The sequence below is a fragment of the Phocoena phocoena genome, chromosome 13 (assembly GCF_963924675.1).
Source record: "Phocoena phocoena chromosome 13, mPhoPho1.1, whole genome shotgun sequence".
Lineage (NCBI taxonomy): Eukaryota > Metazoa > Chordata > Mammalia > Artiodactyla > Phocoenidae > Phocoena > Phocoena phocoena.
This window is the reverse complement of record NC_089231.1, coordinates 43960116-43981696: the sequence shown is the minus strand read 5'-3', so window position 1 is coordinate 43981696 and position 21581 is coordinate 43960116. Positions and strand designations below refer to the sequence as shown.

The 21581-nt window shown below is 38.4% G+C and overlaps 1 protein-coding gene across 1 annotated transcript in view; it reads left to right on the top strand.

Moving 5' to 3' along the window:
* Positions 1-21581, top strand: part of DSG2 (desmoglein 2) — a 45096-nt gene that overhangs the window by 11328 nt on the left and 12187 nt on the right. Inside the window, exons 2-10 of the mRNA XM_065889455.1 lie at positions 34-107; positions 5198-5233; positions 7606-7740; positions 11725-11886; positions 12032-12176; positions 12991-13157; positions 15231-15368; positions 15483-15668; positions 19116-19381. Coding sequence (XP_065745527.1) covers positions 34-107; positions 5198-5233; positions 7606-7740; positions 11725-11886; positions 12032-12176; positions 12991-13157; positions 15231-15368; positions 15483-15668; positions 19116-19381 — 1309 coding nt within the window. The remainder of the gene's footprint in view (positions 1-33; positions 108-5197; positions 5234-7605; positions 7741-11724; positions 11887-12031; positions 12177-12990; positions 13158-15230; positions 15369-15482; positions 15669-19115; positions 19382-21581) is intronic.

Below are 21581 nucleotides of genomic sequence, written 5' to 3'. Positions count from 1 at the left end.
GATTTCAGTTTGTCTTCTCTGCCATTTTATTAGCTTTCTACTCATGGTCACAGATGGCCATTGCGATTCCAAATGTCACATCCTTGCTCAGCAGTCTCCAGAAGCAGGTAAAAAGAGAGGCTATGAATATGTTTTTCTTCTTATGAGAGAAAAGTATCTTTTTCCAGATTCTCCTGATAGCTCATTGGCCAAATTCTCTTACACATTGTTACAGACTGAATGTTTGTGTCCCCCGAAAATTCATATGGGATAGTGTTTGAAGATGGGACCTTTGGGAGTTAATTAAGTTTAGATGAACCTTTTGCTACTGAAAAATAATTAAAACACAGCCTCTGGTAACAACAAAGTTAATAAGAAAAGCTCTATCTTTATTCCCTCCCCTTTAAAGTGGCTGAGGAGACTGGAAACAATTTTATAATGTGTGTGCTACACCTACACACCCAGATCTTGGCTTCTAAATACCATTCAGTATTAGAAATCAGGGCTCCTTGATGAAATGGTTGATTCTAAAGCTAGGACAGGGAAAATACAAGATGAGCCTGGAGCATCTTGTAATACTAGACAGTAAGAAAGAGCTCAAAAAACAAAGCATGGGGACATGTCAAAGGGACACAGAATCTAACCATAAAGATCTTTCAACGGCCAAAGCTGGAACTATTTAAACAATAAAATAAATTAAATAGTATTGGATTATAACCCACAGAATAAAATCAATATGCATGAATCCAAGCTGATAAAAATGATTGAATTAATAAACAAATAAATGAGGGAAGAACAGACAAATCTTTCTTACTAAAGAATTCCAAATAATATATAGAGATGCCCGCCTCCCCTCGGAAGTGGAGCTTAACCTCTCTCCTCCCGGCACCCCTACTCCAAGGGTGAGCTAGACTTAATGATACATTTCTAAAGAATACAGCAGGTGAAGGGAAAAACAGCAACTTTACAGTGGAGAAACCTACAAAGGCTACTTTAACAAATACTGTCAGGTGAGTATCATGTACCCCTGATATGCTGTGAGGAAAAGGGCACTTCACCACCGCTCTGTGGTGTTCTTTACAAAAGCACATCACCCGGTTCTAAACATAAGAAAAACAACAGATAAATCCAAATGAGAGGACAGTCTGCAGGATAATTGGCCAGTAGTCCTCAAAACTGTCAAGGTCATAAACAAGGAAAGCCTGGGAAATGGTCACAGACCAGAGGAAATTAAGGAAACATAACAACTTGATATAACGTGGGATCCTAGATTGGATCCTGGAACAGAGAAAGGACATTAGCACAACAGTAAAATCTGAATAAAGTGTAGTAATTTAGTTAACTGCACATTATCTAAATATACCGATTTTGATATCTTAGTTTTGACAAATGTACCACAGTTATTTAAAACGTTAGCTTTAGGGACTTCCCTGGTGGCGCAGTGGTTAAGAGTCCACCTGCCAATGCAGCAGACACAGGTTCGAGCCCTGGTCTGGGAAGATCCCACATGCCGCAGAGCAACTAAGCCTGTGCACCACAACTACTGAGCCTGTGCTCTAGAGCCCACAAGCCACAACTACTGAGCCTGCGTGCTACAACTACTGAGCCTGCGTGCTACAACTCCTGAAGCCCGCGTGCCTAGAGCCTGTGCTCTGCAGCAAGAGAAGTCACCACAATGAGAAGCCCGTGCACCGCAATGAAGAGTACACCCCATTTGCCACGACTAGAGAAAGCCTGCACGCAGCAACGAAGACCCAACGCAGCCATGAATTAATTAATTAAAATTTTTTTAAATAAAAATAAAATGTTAGCTTTAGTGGGAAATGAGTAAAGGCACTCTTGGTACCCTCTGTACAATATTTGTGTAAATCTAAATATATCCCTGAATTAAAAATTTATTTAAAAAGAAATGTGTGCTGAAACAAATATTGTATGTCAAATGTACTTCAATTAAAAAGAAAAATTTAGGGAAATTCTCAAAAATCAAATGCTGCTATAACTAAAGCATTAACAATAGTAAAATGTAAATGGGATAAAACCCCTTCAGAAGCAATGGGGCAAAGAAAAAAAAAGTGTGTGCTACGCCAATTGTTGAAACTGGATGCAGGCTATGTGGATACTCATTGTACTGTTTACTCTGCTTTTGTATATACAGTCATCTCTCCGTAATCGCCGGGGGTTGATTACAGGATTCCCCCGCTCCCCAGAAACCAAAATACATGGATTCTCAAGTCCCTTATATAAAATGGCGAGGCGCGTCTTACTCTGTATCTGTGGGTTCTGCATCCGCGGGTTCCGCGTTTGCAGATATGGAGGGCTGACTATAACTGCAATTTAAAAGTTTTTAAAGGTTAAAAATAAGTAAATTCATGAAATAAAAGATTCTCTGCTTTCAAGATATTAGCAATCAAGAGTGACAAAGTTTCTTGTGTTAACTACTGAGATAATAATGAATAGGTGGACTTTGTTGTCTGTATCCCTCAACAAACAAATGATATTGCATATCACAGTTCTACAACTTTGCTACTTAAAAGTGTGGTCCAAGAACCTGCAGCCTTGGCATCATTTGAGAGCCAGTTAGAAATACAGAGTATAAAGCTGAACTCCAGGCATACTGAATTGAAATCTTCATTTTATCAATAACAAGATCCCCAGTGAACAAAATACACATTAAAACTTAAGAAGCACTGTTTATAGTCATGTAGTTTTCTTGACAAGTCACATCTAAAAAGTACATTCCAATAAAAAATGAAGATAGTCTTATAAAGAGTTTATGTTTGACTAGAAGACTATAAATTGGCCCCTTTTGCTTACATCCTGGGGCACATTATACTTGGTCAGAATGATAACATTTACTTAAAATAACACATGTTTAATATCACACCTTTGCTAGGCCCAATAAGATTCTAGGGAAGAATAAAAGTGGTAAATATATTATCCAGCCAACTCCTCAGTGTGGCCCATACAGAGAAAAGAAACCAGTAGTTAGGAGGCTGGGCAAGAAATATATCACTTTTTAAGAATGTCCCCTGATGATGTGACAATGAGGAATCCTGGATCTAGTCCCTAGTCTTTCCCTTCAGAAATACCCACCAGAGAAACATGCAGAGAGAGGAGTGATCCATTCAGCATTGCTTTCACTTGTTTTTTTATACCATGCCACCTCTGAAAGTACATAAATTTGGGGAGCACGACTTTGGTTGGAGATATCTCTGGCCATTGCTAGCTGGTAAACTAGTAATAGAGGATGAGGAAGAAATAATATATCTGACCATAAAATAGAAAATTAGCCATGGTGGTTCATCTGCCCCAGAGAAATTCATATTAGAGGCTGAACATCCACTGTCCTTAAGTATCTTTTTGCAAGGGTGGAAACAAGAACACGTGCTACAAGGCAGAGGAAAGAAAGGAAGGTGAAAGATCCATGTGTAGAACAGATCCTGCAAGAAGCCTTCAAAGGGATGTGAGTAAGCAAAAGAGACTGAAAAATTGTAGAGAAAGCCCTGCTTTCCATGATTTACCAACCAAGGCTTCATGGATCCGTGTGACCTGAGATGCACATGAAAAAGGGCAGACAAGACTGAGAAAAATCCAAACTTAAGACAGATTACAAAGAATAAATAGCAGGTGAGGAAGTAAAGGCAATAAATACAGACAACTATTTCAGGTTGGAATTATAGTAGAAGAAGGATATGGAGCAGTAGATTAAATGTTAACAGAAACAAGGAAGAGGTTTGTTTGTGTGATTTTAAGATGGGGAAGATCTAACTTTGACCATCCAATGGGAAGGAAATAAACATGTTTGATGAGCCAGCAGCAAATGAAGATAAAAGATTAGTGAAAGGAACAAGTTTCTTGAGAAGATAAATGTGGGAGAATAAGTGGAAAAGTTGAAAATAAAGCACACAGATAATGGTCAACCTTGGAAAGGCATCAGGACACCTCTTCCTTGGAGAAAGAAGGGAAGGAGAGGGTGATGGAAGATACAATCTCAGTCAAATAAAATGTGGGATCACTAAGAGTGGGTTCAGAAGTGTGGTCAATGTGATTGGGGTATTGCCTGGAAGTTTGGGATGGTATGATAGGGATGCAATACAAGAAGCAAAGATAAGGCTGTTGTATAATTTATGGTCTGAGTGAGCACACTTGAGAATGAAAGGGGTGCTAACAGATGGGATGCCTGCACAACAGGACTTGCCTGGGCAAACATAAACATACATAGTCACCCTAGAAACAAACATCACCCCTGTGGAGGGAGCATGGATGTGTGATGGGTCCATTCAATCTCTCTGGCCCTCTCTAGCAATGTCAGTACAGGGTCAAAAAGAATCATAGTTAGGCTTACAGAGTTGGGGGAAAAAGTGAGGCAGGAATATTAGAAGATCAAGAGATGGAGGATCCCTGAGTCACTGGCAATATCTTTGGAATGGCTGGCAATGGTGGAAGTGTTCTTAAGCCACTTGCCTCTTGAGCAAATTCATCAATTTCAATTAATTTAAGTGTAAATAGCCACATGTGGCTACGCTGTTAGAAGTGCTGGTTCAGATTAAACCAAGAGAAGAGGGAAGCCAAGAGGAGATTAATGGACTATAAACAAAATGCTGCAAAAGTCAAAAGGCAGGAAGAGGGTTTGTTGTGCAGATTTAGAGTAAACATAACTATTTAGTTCTGTATAATGATGTGTAATATAAGTCCAGAGTGCTTGATAAGAACCAAAGAAAAGAGTTGGTAGGCCCGAGGAAGCTGAGGAATGAAGTCTGAATATGGGCAGTCATGTGTGACCCGAATATGGGGCATGATGGGAGTTAGCGGGGGAGGGGGAGGGGGGAGGGCATCTCCCACTAAAGGCCTTGAGGAAAGGTAAGTGGGTCCCTGAGAACACAGGGTAAGGAGGGAAGGACCAGAGAGTGGCTAAGATTTCAAAAGGAGAGTTTGTGTCTCTGTTTTTCAGATATGAGTTGTGTTCTGAGCTTCCTGGGGGAGGGAGTATGCATATAAAAGAATATGGATTCCTCTCTCTGGCCCTGGTCATGGTGGGAAGCAAAGGGGAAAATTAAAATTTGTTTCCTTTTGACAAAGACAGATAGTAGTGGTTAAATACCCCCCCCCCTTTTTTTAATGTCTATAATATCCTAGGTGCTAGGTTATTCATTAACAAAGTATTTAAGCTGAATTGAGTGATAAATCGTATTAAACAACAAATAATTTTATTTTCCAGATCTGCTTTAACTTTGGAGATGGACTCCATTTAGAGGTAAGGAACCGAGGGGATTATTCCTGTCTTTTGGACTCAGGGGCTTAATTTCATGGAAGACAGTTGTGCCTTTCCCAGATTGAAAACACACACTCCTGCTGAAACTGCTAGGTAGCGTTTCAGGGGGCTCCAGGGAGCTCCAGTCCTTTATGTCTCAGTGCAGAAAGAATTCAGAGAGAGGCAAAGTGATAAGTAAGAAGTGATTTATTAGACTAGGACACTTGTGAGGCTTACAAGGGAGCAGGCAAGCCTTGCACTGCTCAGTACTTAGTGGGCTACTTTTTTATAATCAAAGGAAGAGGAGGGAGGGGGAGAAGACCACCTTCTTTTTCATTCTTTGAGTCTTCAATCATTAACTCCTCCTACATGCTGGGTGGGGGAGTTTTTGACCCTACATGGTACATCCAGGACCGTCATGGCACTATGGAAAAATTATTTCAGGTCTCAGTACAACGAGGGTCTTTAACTTTGAAATGTCACCTTTCCATAAATTACTGGTTTTTTGTGTGCAGAGAGCATGTCCTAGGGCTCATTACCTTGCTGACATCACTGGGCAGGTTGTAGGCCTTATTTTCCACTAGTGTTTGATTGTTTGGGGGCATGTCTCGTGCTTCTGTTTTGCATGGTTTTATTGCTAAGCGAGCCGATCAGGCTTTGATGCTAAGTGACTTGTTCTGCTTTATGAGTCAAGCAAGCTTGTTTCAGGATTTTTCCACTGCTTTCTTGAATGATCATTAACTTACTGGGGTCTCCCAAAGTCCCCTAAAGTTCTCTCTCTATCTACAATCCCCTAGTGGGATTTCTGAGCTAACTACTTGATTATCCTACTCTATCCCTATCACCTCAGACTCAGCCATTCCCACTCAAACACACGCACAGGAACTTCTATCCAGGCATGTCTGTGCAGTGTATTTTGACAATCTAAATGTCCGTCAATGAGAGAATGGTAAAACAATTTATGGTACATGGAAGAATGTCCATGATGAGGTACTGAATGAAGAATCAAGGGGCAGGACTTCCCTGGTGGCGCAGTGGTTAAGAATCCACCTGCCAATGCAGGGAACACGGGTTCGAGACCTGCTCTGGGAAGATCCCACATGCTGCGGAACAACTAAGCCCGTGTGCCACAAACTAAGCCTGCGCTCTAGAGCCTGTGAGCCACAACTCCTGAGCCCGCGTGCCACAACTACTGAAGCCTGCACTCCTAGAGCCCGTGCTCCACAACAAGAGAAGCCACCACAATGAGAAGCCTGTGCGCTGCAACCAAGAGTAGCCCCCGCTCGCCACAACTAGAGAAAGCCCAAGCGCAGCAACGAAGACCCAATGCAGCCAAAAATAAAATGAAATAATGAATCACCCTTAAAAAAAAAAATCAAGGGCCACAATGAGATGTACAGTATAATTCCATTTTTATAGAAAAAGAGACCTTTTTACATGTGCAAATGTATGGTCATAAGAAAAGATCATGAAAGATACTTATCGAGCTGTTAACAGTGAATGCTCCAAAGTATGAGTGGAAAAAGTAGGAGGATGTTTTCCATTTTTACATTATAAACTTTAATGTTATTTTAATGTTTTGATACATCATTTAATTTTTTTAATTATAGAAGAATTTTTCCACTATAAACAAAGAAAAAAATCAGTGACCTAATGATAACCAGTGTAAATATTTTGAAATAAAATACATGTTATATACAGCAACAAAATGAGTAAAACTGTAAACCCAGTGTAAAAATCATTTCTGATCTTAAAATACTAGGTCAGCTGTATTAAAATTTTCCTTGGATAAAATATATATTCATCTATTAAAGCACAACTGAAAATTTATAGAATAGTTTTCTACCTAAAGTTGTTGATAAACCGAAGATGGGTGATTTAATCCTTTAACGTCATTCTTGAAACAATAAATCCATTAACTGACACTTGCACTAGTTTTAGTTAAATTGATATCAACAGGTTACTGACATTTAGTCTTAAAACATTAGTAATTCATTTTTAAATTAGAAGGCACCACAGAAAAATAAAACTTCATTTTCAGTCAGTAAGAAGAAAACTCATGACTTGGTACATTAATCTTAATTTGCCCATTTGTAAGATCACTCAGTTACTCTCACCTTTTTAACTCTTCACTCTGGGAGATCTCTTCTGACTGATAAAAAACTGCTTTGCTGGTTTGGAAACAAGCTCTTCAGATATATAGTGTTTGCTAGAGTGTATATATTTCCTCTTTGAAAATGAAGCCTGTTAAAAAAAATATGAAATTTATACCGTTAAATTTGCACAGCCCCTTTTCAACTTTTAGTAAATTTCAGGATGCCATACTAATGTCTTAGGGTACTTAATCATTTGGGGGCATTATTTTGTTGTTTTAGGCCTTACACTCAAGAAATGAAAATAAGCTGCTTCCTATACATACTCACTCGGTGAGGCAAAAGCGCTCTTGGATCACTGCCCCTGTGGCTCTTCGGGAAGGAGAGGATCTGTCCAGGAAGAATCCGATTGCCAAGGTACCTTCTCAAGAGGAACAGGAAATGCATGCGTATTGCTAAAGTGTGGTCTGAGGACTTTCATGTTCACTTTAAAATTTTAGGAAAATTATATGATGTACTTACTAAGGTTTTAATATTCCACATATCACCTGGAAGAGCCTCTTTCCCATTCTGGAAGATGCAGCATTATTGGTGAACATATATATACAATGTAGGGCTTTGATTCAACTAAGAGTTGAATCTGGCACTAGTTGAATCTTTGCTTAACAGAGCGTTACAATGCTCAAAAGGAGATAGTATCATGTGTTGGGGGCGGGGCAGTGTTCTTTTTCCTACCACCCTCCTAGTTTCTCTGTCTGTAGCCCTGGAAGTTGGACTGACAAAAAAACAGATTAACAAGAGAAAAACAAACAAGCTTAGTAACATGTCTATCGCACATGTAGCACCCAGAGGTGAGTAACTTAAAGGTTTGGTTAGGATTTGGGTTTATATAGCTACTTAGCAAAAGAACAATAAATTTTTAAGAGAAGTGACAAGACGAAAAGGACCTTGAATCTCTAGGAGCAGCAAACTGTGGGAAGGCAGACATATGGGCAACTAATAATAGAAAAATCTAGTTAGTCAGGTTTGTTTTGTGGATTCCTCTGGTCCTGTCTCCAGGCTGATATGGATCTAACTCCCGTGGTTAACTTTTGTCCTTCCTCATAGAGAGTGGGGGAAAGGCACCTTTACAAATTTATGTCCTGCTCTTAGGCAAATAGGGGGAGGGCAGAGAGCTTTCTTGTATCTGCTTCTTCTCAATTGCTTTCGGCTTGAAATAATTCTTATACCAGAGTTGCGTATTCTGCCACCCTACACATGAAAGTAGTTTTCAAAATGAAAAGAACTGATATCTAATAGGTGGTAGGGTGACCACACATCCTGCCTGAAACAGTCTGAGTTTGTAGCCATTGTCCTAGCCTAATCATTAATAACTCCCCTTTCACTCTCAAAATGCCCATTTTTGGGGATAAATTTTATGGTAATTCTATTAATATGTATCTCAGACTTATCATGTGCAAGTCGGAACCCCTGATTTTTCCCAAAAGCTGTTCTCCATAAGTTTTACCCATTTCAGTAAACGGCACTATAATTCTATCCAGTATTTCAAAAATGTAGCAAGTACTGTCAGTTCTATGCCAAAAATGTATTCCAGATCTGTCCACTGCCACCCTCCTTGTCCGAGTCATTGTCAGCTCTGACCTGTGCTACCAAAAGCGCCCCGACTTCATCTCCCTGCCTTCACTCTTGCCTCCGCCTCCCCCCACCGCAGTCCATTCTCCAGAAAGCTGCCAGAGTGATCTTTTGGGGGTTTTTTGTTTTGGTTTGGTTTTTTTATAAATTTATTTATTTTATTTATTTATTTTTGGCTGCATTGGGTCTTCGTTGCTGCACGCGGGTTTTCTCTAGTTGTGGTGAGCAGGGGCTGCTCTTCCTTGTGGTGCGCGGGCTTCTCATTGCGGTGGCTTCCCTTGTTGCGGAGCACGGGCTCTAGGCTCGCAGGCTCAGTAGTTGTGGCACGTGGGCTCAGTAGTTGCAGCTCACGGGCTCTAGAGTGCAGGCTCAGTAGTTGTGGCGCACGGGCTTAGTTGCTCCATGGCATGTGGGATCTTCCCAGACCAGGGCTCGAACCCGGGTCCCCTGCATTGGCAGGTTGATTCTTAACCACTGCTCCACCAGGGAAGCCCCAGAGTGATCTTTTGAAAAGACAAATCAAAGCATCCCCTTGGTGAGACCCTTTCAACAGCTGCCCACTGCAGTGGAAGGAGTAAACTCCTCTCCGCGGCCTACAAGAGCTCTCGGGATTCATTGGCCTTGACCTCCTCTCTGACCTTAGCTCCTATCAGCCCCCAGCCCCCACTCTGCCACCTCCCTAAGCTGACACAAGCCATTCCAGCCTCCCACCCTTAGCACTTGCTGTTGCCTCTGCCTAGAACCCCCTCCCCACAGATATTTGCAGTATCTCACAGCATCAAGCCTCTAGCCAAGAGTTACCTCCTGAAAGAATTCCCTTCTCGGCCTCACCCCGTCTCAGCCCCCTCACTCGTTCTGCTCAGTTTATAGCTCATTCGCCGCCAGGACATTATGTCATAAATTGCTTGCTTGTTGTCTGGTTCCCTCAGTAGAGTGTAAGCTCCCCCAGGGCAAGGGCTTAGACCTTACGGCTCACAGCTCATGCCCTGTGCCCTGAGCAGTGCCAGCATCCAGTAGGTGTTCAGTAAACATCTGTGTGAATGAATAATTGTTCATATGCAAGTTGTACCTTCATCTTTCCCATCTTATAAACGCTATACATGATGAGCTCCTTGAAAGAAAGAGCAGCTCCAGAACAGAAGACAACACTTTCCTTTTTCCAACAGCATGTTTTCATAGAAGCCTTCTAAAATCTAAATGTTTAATTACGGTGTTACATAATGGTATGTATATAAGGAGTTAAGCTTTTCAGTTTGGTTTGGTTTGGTTTGGTTTGGTTTGATGAGATATCTGAGTCATTCACACATTCTTTCACACATTCTTTCTGTAAAATGCATTGATTCTTTGGGGTTCGATAAGTGTTAGCTATTCTTCTTACTAATTTTAATTATAAAAGTTGTTCATCTTATTGTGGTAAATATTTCACAATACATATGTGTATCAAACGATCACATTGTACACTTTAAACCTACACAATGTTGTGTCAATTATATTTCAATAAAGCTGGAAAAAAGTGGGAAAAAAAAAGTTGTTCAGAGTAAAATGTACATAAAAAGCAAAAGATCTTGTATTTCCCCAACTTTCCAAATTCTCTGTCTAGGAGTAATACTGTCAACAGTTTAGTATCTTCCAGATCTTGTGAAATACATAAATATGCATATACTTACATACTCTTACATGCATACATATATATACAAACCAACTGTTATGTCCACACACAGTTTGGTTTTATTTTTAACGTAAGTGAAATTATATAATACATATAATTAGCACATAGAGATCTAGAATATTCTCTATAAATACTGAAGTATATATGTATATGCACATACACATGTGTTGTGTGTGTATATGCATGTACTTGGCAAAAAAAGAGAGACAGACAAACAGAAACACAGAGAACAAGAAAGACAAACGAGAGAGAAGCTCAGTGAAAAGTGATCATGGGCTGCCCCAGGCTTCCACTCTTGGAGCAGAGCAGCTGTAGCAGGAGATTGGAGCCGCATTGATCATTCTCAGCAATAACCCCCAGCCCCAGTGCATGTTGAGAATCCTCCGGGAAGAATGTTTAGCTAATCCTGAGATTTCAGGACAAAGAATTGGCCAGGCAGGTGGGTGGTGATGGCTTCAACGATGTTTGAAGAAAAGAAATTGTGGATCTAGTAGGAGGCCACAGAGACACACTTACTAATGAAGAGTGAGAGATACAGAAATGGCAAACAAACAAACGAATTGGAGATACAAATAAAGCTGTTTATAGAGGACGAAAGTGTTAACTACAGAAGACCCAGTGGGTTAGAAACCCTGATTTGCTGAAGCATTCCAAGCAGGCAAACACTTGACTATTTTGACCCTTCTATGGAAGGATGCCTTATTCATACTGTCCTGATAATCGAACGGAGTTATGAAGGTGATTTTGACTCTGCAATTTTTACCTTATGCGCTAAATTTAAAATCCATCCCCACCAAGATGTACCCCCCTAATGATACCTTAATTTCATAACAACCCTGAGAGGTAGGCAGTAGTGCCTCTTCAGGTTACAGATAAGAACCCTGAGACACAGGAGGGTAGGTAACTGCCTCAGCATCACTACCTGGTGAGTGGCTGAGACAGGACCAGAACCAGGTCCTCTTCTCTGGAGCACTTGTGCACCGCCCACCCTCCACCCATCAACATCTGACAGCTTCAGAGCGAAATTTTCCATTAAAAACAATTACCTATAAGTTATAGAGAGTTTAACTTGAGGCATTCCTTTCTTATTTTTATGTTAGATACATTCTGATCTTGCAGAAGACAAAGACCTAAAAATTACATACAAATACACTGGAAAAGGGATCACAGAGCCACCTTTTGGTGTGTTTGTCTTTAATAAAGACACCGGATTTCTGAACGTTTCCACCATTCTAGATCGAGAAGAAACGCCATTTTTTCTGGTAAGAAGAACAATTTTACATTTATTAGTTTGTAGTTCTTCTTGGGTAATAATTATGTTATGTTTTATTATTGTTTTGAAACTATGGTACTTGAATGACCTCAGCTTAAATCTAATCCCTTCTATTATTTATGTCGTGATTTCAGCTAATGGGTTATGCTTTGGATGAGAAAGGAAACAACTTAGAGAAACCAATGGAACTCCGAATTAAAGTTCTTGACATCAATGACAATGAGCCAGTGTTCACACAGGACGTCTTTGTTGGGTCTGTTGAAGAGCTGAGTGCAGCAAGTAAGAGGTTATTTTTTTTTTATGAATGAATATCCAAGGCCAACTTATCCCCATTGTGTGACTGAACACTGAAAGCTCTGTCTTAGTGGAGGCTGGGTATTACCCACAGGACAAATAATAATAAACGTATCGCTCTAGGTTTGGAACTGCTTTTTTGTTATAAATTTTTTACCCTCAAACAGATGTGGTAGATTGATGTGATAGGTTAGGTCTCTGTAGCAACTATTCAATTTTAGTCTGTATCCGGAAAGCAGCCATAGATAACATGTAAACAAGTAAGCATGGTTGTGTTCCAATAAAATTTTATTCACAAAAGCTGGTGGCTGGCTGGCTTTGGCTCACTGGCAGTAGTTTGCTGACCTTTGACATATTGTTTCAACTGTCAGACTTCAATGCAAGTGTTAAACGCAGGAGAGATTTCTCTTTGATCAGAATGTAAAGAATAACTATGCTTCTCCTGAATTGCTTAGATTTTAATAAGCATGTATTTGTATCTGTTCATTCTCCTTTCTTTGTATGGGTTATTAGGTCTGTGATAAACAAATTTGTGACCCTCCTATAGCAAGTGTTCAGGACTTCATCCTAAGAATTGCATGTACTGACCTCAGCCTCACCCTCACCTTATTTTTCCTATTCCTACCTCCATTCACACTTATTTCCTCAAACAATTAAATGTTTTGATCTTGGTAAACTGATTTTGATAACCACCTGGAATCCTTTTTGGAACAAGTTGATATTATAAATAAAATAATAACATACATTAAGTATGCTAAAAGTTGAGTTTCATCTTGGACACCTTTGTTTCTGATGCCAGATACACTTGTGATGAAAATCACCGCCACAGATGCCGATGAGCCCAACACTCTGAATTCTAAAATTTCTTATAGAATCGTATCCCAGGAGCCTGCTAATTCTCCAATGTTTTACCTAAATAAAGATACAGGAGAGGTTTATACAACCAGTATTACCTTGGACAGAGAGGTAAATTAATATTTTATGTTATTCATCTTTTCAGCTCTCCTCTGTCTTTCCAGTTATTCTCTCTCTAATTCTTTGCTAATTTTCTGACTTTGGTCTATGTTACTTACTCATAGGATAACTTGGAATGATCCTCCTCTAGGGATGTGCTGTCAAATATGGTAGCCATCAGCCATATGTGGCCATTGACCACTTGAAATGTGACTAGTCCAAATTGAGATGTGCTGTAAGTGGAAAATATATACCAGATTGGGAAGACTTAGTATGAAAAAGAAGAATGTGTAAAATATCACCTTAATAATATTTTTGTTGATCACATGTTGAATTGATTATATTTTGGATGCCATGGGTTAAATGAAATATATTTGTTTAAAATTAGCATTACCTGTTTATTTTTACTTTTTTTATGTTTATTTATTTATGTCTTTGGCCACGCCACTCGGCTTGCAGAATCTTAGTTCCCCAACCAGGGATTGAACGCGGGCCCCGGCAGTGAAGCACCAAGTCCTAACCACTGGACTGCCAGGGAATTCCCTCTTCTTACTTTTTTAAATGTGAATGCTAAAAAATTTAAAATTACGTAAGCACTGTTCTAGGGCCTCTCCAGTCAGGATCTGTTTGCTAGAGAGTTCCAAAGCAATGTTCCTTAATTTGTGTCTCTATAATGAAACGTCAGGAATCTTTTGTACTACTAATACATATACAGAGGGAGGAAAAAAGTTTGAAATAGGAATCCTATTTAGGGTAATAGAAGTATTTGTAAAGGAAAGAGTTACTGTAAATCCCAAATTGGAGGAAACTTTGAGTCAGTTTCCTAAAAAGGGTGCTTTCTCAAACATTTCATTTTTTGTTTCTAAGTCAAAGGGAACATTTTAGTTGAAAAAGGGAGAAGTTTTTTTAAATGCCACAGACATAAAGGTCTTAACAGCATGCAGAGTAAAATGTGGATGATCCAAAGAACAATGTATTATCATCAAATATAAATCATCATCCAGGCACAGTCAGGGTGTTTTGTATTACTTGGAAAAGTGATTCGACTCTGGCCAGAGACGGAGAGGACGGTGCTCAACATTCCTCCCGAGGTCTTTGTAAAATTAAAGCATAATATTACTCCTAAAATTCCACTCTACCTTTCTGCATAAAATGAGAACGGAAAAGTACTATTTTGAATTAGTAGTGTGATTTTTTTAATGAGCTTCTGTCTCTGGAAAGTTTAACCAGAAAATACTGGCTGTCGCTTATTGGGCACTCACCACATGCCTGGTGCTATTACAAGCCTTTTATGTGGAATAACTCAAATTAACTTCACCTGTAAACCCTGTGCCGCAGATACAATTACCCCCATTTTACATAGAAGGAAACCAAGGAGCAAAGGGATAATGTGTGTCCAACCCAGCTAGTAAGTCAGAATTGGAACCCAGCCAGCTGGTTCCAAAGCCTCTGCTGTCCTGCCTCTCACTGAGCACAGGGTCCCCAGGCATTGGCACTGGCTGCCCGGCTCCTTAAACAACACCCACACTGAATGGAGCCATCGGAAGGGGACCACGTGGAAGAGAAGTTTCCCTTTGGAGTAATATCTGAAACGTTATTCTCTAGGACACGTTCTCCAAGAATCTAATCTCCCGGGATGTATGGACAAAGTTCACCGAGTTTTGCCTTCACTGGTCAAGTGTTCTTGGGGGATTAAGTTTTCCTGGCTTAACTTTTAGCTGAAAATGATGTGTGGGATAGAAAAAACCAAGTCCTAGGGCCCCATCACTTCCAGTATAGTGCAAACTACATTTTGAATGCACTCTTTTGTGCTCAGACTATTTTAAGGAGACTCATCTCCTGATAAATATCACCAATGACATAATTAAGAATTCAATATCAACAACTGCATTAGGCTTTTCTGCCCTTTTAGAAAAGCTCTGATGGCAAATAAACAGCATCTTCATAGGATTAACAGCAGATCATGAAACTTATTTATGAATAAAACATACTGTGGTTCATTCCCTTGATGATAAAGTGAACTAAAACCAGAAAGATAGAGCCATTCATTTTCACCCCAGCTGGATATTTTTTATTTCCCTGTAGGAACACAGCAGTTATACTTTGACGGTAGAAGCAAGAGATGGCAATGGACAAGTAACAGACAAGCCAGTAAAACAAGCTCAAGTTCAGATTCGCATTTTGGACGTCAATGACAATATACCTGTAGTCGAAAATAAAGTGGTAACTATTATTTTTATAACAAACATGCCTATGTATATTTTCGTCATAAACTAAAAATATATCACCTAGGTTTGTGTTACCTCAGAATAAAAATTGCCTGTTCATGTTTTGCAGTATGAAGGAATAGTTGAAGAAAACAAAGCCAATGTAGAAGTTTTACGCATCAAAGTGTTCGATGCAGATGAAGTAGGCTCCGATAATTGGTTAGCCAATTTTACTTTTGCATCAGGAAATGAAGGGGGTTATTTCCACATAGAAACTGATACTCAAACTAATGAAGGAATCGTGACCCTGATTAAGGTAAGTACTTAGTGTTCAAAACCGGAATGGGAGAAGTTGGTCCAGAGGAGGGAACTGATCTATTTTGAGCTCCACATGTTTACAAGTACTTTTCATAATCAGTTAACTGGCACCACAGTTGTAGAGATAGGAGCCACCCCTACTAGCCCAATTTCTGTGGTTAGTAAGTGGTTACACTTTTTGTGTTTCTAATGTCAGTAGTAGGAGGGTCACATTTTGAAACACAGTGTTATAAGTGTGCTTAATTGAATCAACGAACAAAAATTTAATGGTGTTATTAAGCATGTGGGTCTTAAACAATTAAAACCCTTACTCCCACAGAATTTCTTAAACAAAACTTAGGATGGATCTTTATCCAACAGAATAAGTAAAGAAGAATATCAGTATAGTTTTAATGGTTTATGGTAGAATTACCTTATCAGATTTTAAAATAAAAAGCAAAGCTACAGCTTTCAAAAGACTGTTTCATTAAGTCACAGACAGAAATTGATTCCAGAGGTTTCCACATTTTTACAAAAACTTAATATATGGCATAGTATGTAAACCCTAATAGCAGGAAGAGGAATGATGATAATGTATAACCGAATAGAGAAAATTAACTTGAGGTTTCATAATAATAATTATTGATACCATTTATCAATAGGCTACTGTATGCATTTAGATTACTTTCTGTAAAGCAAAGGAAAATAGAAAAAGATTAGCTCATGTTTGAAGGGAAGACACATTTTATGATTACTGAATACATGGCTAATGGCATCAGAGATGAAATAGATTTACCTGCTTATACAGAACTAAGCATACTTTTTAGTCACAGATTATAGGTGGCAACCATGCTAGATGCCTGAGATAAAAAGCCAGTAATACACATAAGAAGAAACAATCACTTAGTGATGAATAATAGAAATACCCTCAATGCACCATGGTAGCACAAAAAGGGGTTATCAAAGGGGGCATGAAAAAAAATAGTAAATTTAGTATTAAAATGACAGCAACAGATTAAGAAAATTACAAATTTACTTTTCCAATTGTATAAAGAATCACTTCCAAAGTATAAAGGCGGTAATCAGATTTCATTCAAATGAATGGACAAGGAAGTTAGATAAAGAAGATATACAAAGAGCAAATGTGTGCATAAAGGATACTCAACATCATTAGTCATTAGGGAAGATGCAAATTAAGACTATGTGAGCTACCACTGCACACCTGCTAGAATGAGCTACAATCAAAGGAAGACTGACAACACCAAGTATCAGCAAGAATATAGAACTGGAACTCCTATATATTGCCAGTGGAAACATTAAATGGTAGAGCCAGTTGGGCAGTTTTATAAAAAGTTAAACATTGAGTAGTTATCCAGTGACCTAACGATTTAGTCCTAGGTATCCACACAAGAAAAATAAAAACATACATCTACGAAAAAAACAAAAAACTTGCATGCAAGTGTTCATAGTGGCTTGTATTCATAATAATGAAAAACTGGTAACAGTCCAAATGTCCACCAACTGGTGAGCAGATAAAATGTGGTCTCTTGATACAATGGAATACTCTTGAGCAATAAAAAGAAATGAAGTACTGATACATGCTACAATGTGGATGAACCTCAAAAACATTATACTTTATACAGACACAAAATACTATGTACTGTATGATTCTATTTGTGTGAAATTTCTAGAAAAGGCAAAGAGTGCTTATATAGAAAACAGATCAGTGGTTGCTTAGGGTGGGTTGTGATTTGGCTACAAATAGGCAAAAAGGAACTTCTGGGGAGTGATGGAAGTGTTCTAAAACCAACAGTCTTGACATTTGCAAAACCATATAGGCTTATGAAACATCCTCATGTTTTACACTTAAAATGGGTCAATTTCATTGTAGGTAAATCATACCTCAATAAAGCAGTCTAAAAAAGATACAGAAGAATAGATACTTTAAACTGTAGAAACAGAGATAGTAAATCATCACATGAGAAAAAGCCTCAGCTGTGTTAACAAATAAGTTTAGTATCTTTAATGCTATTGAAGATAGCAAAAATGGGACTGATAAAATATGCTAACAGTTGCAAAACTAGAGGTATATGCCCTCATACATTGCTCCTGATGCTGAAAAATTTTCCATTCTCTTTGGAGCACGATGGCTATTTATAACAAACACTATGAAACCTTTTTTATGTCGCCGGTACCTAGCTCATTTTTTTTTTACCATTGTCTTGTTGTTCCATGGTCTTTGAATACTAATGACATATGGCTGAAAGATTTTATTTCTCATCCGGCATACATCATACCATCAAAATAAGTGTGTGAAGTGCAAGAGCAACTTAAAAAGACAATAACTTTCACAAGGATTCTACAGTCACAAAGAGTGTATTTTTCTGTAGTCAATTTGTGTTGTGTTATTGTCCCAATGCCACAGTGACCCATATAATAAAGGGGGCAGAAGTTACATATCCAGAACTCTATAGAGAGGAAAACGGATTTCGTAATAAATCATCCAAAAACAAAAGTGAACATTGCAGTAATTCATGTAAACACATGTAATCTATTTAATGATATACTGAAGAAACAGCAATGGTCAGTCAGTACATCTAAATGGTCAGGACCACTAGAAATAAAAAGCAACAGGACCTACGTAAACTTTGACTGGGTACTTCTTCCCTCTGCAGCTCAACAGGGGAAAAATAATTTGTCTAAAAACGTTCAGAGCAGTATTAGCTGCAAATAGTCGAAATGCCTAATAACAGAATGGCTAAGTAAATTAAGTGTATCTAAATAGAATACTATAGAAATGTTTTTAAAAAGAAAATGGACAAATTGGAACATAAAATATGCAGAGAGTGATAAACTGATTATATCAAATGTACTTAATAAATACCACAATTCACAAAGATCAAAGTATTTAGAGGAGGATTAATCTTTTATGGCATTAATAGCAAACCAGATATTAATAGACATTATGCTAAAAAGGAGGGGGTTAGATTCTCCGTTTAAACAAATTTGAAAATCCCTAGGCTTAACAAAGCTAAATAGTTGTTTTTTCTACCGGAGCCCTCGGTTTTATATGCCATGGGAGAGAGCTGGCAGTGCCTACTTATGTAGCCCTTTTCACCAGAACAAACCCCTGGAGCACATTTTAAGGAATATTATATTGGATGTCGATTAACTTTTTTTTATTAAGGAAAAAAAAATCACTTCAGATTGCTAAAAATAAAAATGTATATACGTTTTAAATGATTTTGACCTTAAATAAATTGGGGATGCTTCCTAAACATCCTTAACATTTATGAACATCAAAATTGACAGACTTTTTAATGGCATGGTACCAATATAAGACTTGGACTACTCAGTACTGCTGTATTTTTCATGTTTTAAATTATTATAATCTGACACTGAAACCACACGTGTGTTCTAGTTGTTGTCCCTTTTAAAAGCATTCCCTTTGATTTTGCCTTTCTAGGAAGTAGATTATGAAGAAATGAAGAATCTTGACTTCAACATTATTGTCACTAACAAAGCAGCTTTTCACAAATCAGTTAAGAATAAATATAAGCCTACATCCATTCCGATCAAAGTCAAAGTGAAAAATGTGAAAGAAGGCATTTATTTTAAAAGCAGCATAATCCAATTTCACACTAGCGAGAGTGTGGAAAAATCAAGCCAAAGCCAAATAATGGGAAAATTTCAAGCTTTTGATGGCGACACTGGACAAGTAGCCCGTGTAAAGTAAGAGATAGTTATGAATATTGTTTCATCATTTTAAATGACTTTGAATGCCTATTTTCAAAAATCGTAATGAAATTTTAACACTTCACTCCTTCGAACCCCGCCATTGTAATCCCCCAAAGGTCTATAGACTTAATTTCCTAGAGTTGTACATGTCATTGAGAGGCAAAGAGGAGTTTTCCCAGGATCCCTTTCCCTCCACCACCCGAGTATGAGGCAGAGGCTGGGTTGCTCACCTCAAAACAGTTCTGGGTAGAGAAGGCTAAAAAAGCAACAAAGAGAAAGTTCCGAAAGACACTTTCTAAAATCTGTCTTAAAAGAGTATTAGAGATAAGAAAATAGCAAATAAAATTTACTGCAAATTCCACTTTATACAAGGTTGGTTAAGAGAAATAAAAATAGCTGCATAATATATTTTAATAATGGGGAATCCAGTTTCATTTGCTCATAAGCCTTGGAAATTGATCTTCATTTAAACCAGGCTATTTGAGCTAGGGATTGATGAAACTTTTGTAATGCTTGTCTTGGTCATGGTGACCTTTACTCAGAATATACTTATTGAGAACCTACTAAATGCCACTCCTGTGCTGGAAGGTGCTGGATTGTGTCCACTCTGTAGCAACACCTAGGTTTGCAAGATCCATTCACATTTTCAAAGTGAATTTACATCTTAGATCTCAGAGCCATACCATCAAAAGATGACTCTCTACAGAGCTATTATTTATGAAGTTCTACCTAGCTGTAGTTATTTGGTTGAATATAAGAATCCCCACCTGCCACCCGAGACACAACAGCTTCTATGTTCTCCCGCTGTCGGTGCCAGAGTTGTCGGTTGCTTCACTCTCCTTAGGCCTATGTCCCTGGGTGCCAGTACTCATGAAACATTGTATTTAGATGCGTGGCCAACCATAGCACGAATGGGAATATGGAGGAAGCTCTTCAACAATCTCTTTCCTTTTAGTGAATCTCCTTTTCATGGAATTCATCGGCCAATAGTAGCAAGTGACCTTTTTCCAAAATTATGTTAACAAACAGCTTCCATTGTGTTTTCTGCAATGTCTTGGTGACCCCTTTTTGCCCACCTTAACTTCAGGAACCAGTCTAGCTTCTCTCGACTTTTATAGTCTACTTTTTATTTCCATGGCTCTAACCTTAAGGAGGCAGTCCCCACCTAAATCCCCAGAATTGAGAATGAGTGTTCCTTGTGATTCCTCACGCTGCCCCCTGAGAGGCTTAGATGTTCTAATTAATTATCCTCCAATAATATTGTGACTATTGAAACTTCTATTTCCACCTAACTATTTAATTTTGGTTGCTGTTTTTAGTAAGAGTTATGACTGTATCAAAAGATCATATGTTCTTCCTTGAAAAATAATGAACCATGTTTCTTTACTCCTCAAAAGTATTTTATTTTTAGCATACACTTACAGAACCTTAGAATAAGAATGATCTTAAAGATTAACTCAAACCTACTATTTTACAGATAAGGAATGAGAGGCACAGCTAAGTGAAATAATTGTCCAGTATTCACCTAATCTAGAAATGTCGATAAGGACAGCAGAGAATCACTCTCTTAACCTTGTCACAATTTAATTATTCATACGCATCAGTTGTTATGGATATTTGACATGACGCGTGAGCCGCCAGCCTACTTTGAATGGTGTCTAGTTTTCACAGTAGGAAACAGAAAATCCCTTAAATGAGACCACACAAAACATTCCATTGTGAAACGTGATTCTTATTACTTTAACTTCGTCTTCGTTATAAGCATTATTTGGGAAAACATTGACAGCAGCTAAGTTCAAGCTCTAAGATTCCAGCCATGAAATTCAGAAATATTTGTGAAAATCCAAATGTATCATCATTTACTGGTATGAATATTAAAAGACGGGAAAGTTTAGTTCGAGTGTATATTAAATAGTCACTATACACAAATACTGCCATATATTAGCCACTCATTTTTCTATGCCTAAACAGCCACTTAATAGAAAATAAATCATTAATATGATTGGTTGAATCAAATTCTCATATGTTTGGTTTATATTTGTATCTGGATACATTTTAAACTCGATGGTATTAAATTACATATATTTCTGAAAATGTACTACGAATGTTCTCCTTGCCTTCCCAAAGCTGTCTCTTTTTGCACTAATTCTCCTTTGCTTTGAAGGAATAAACCCAGAAATCACCTTATCAGCAT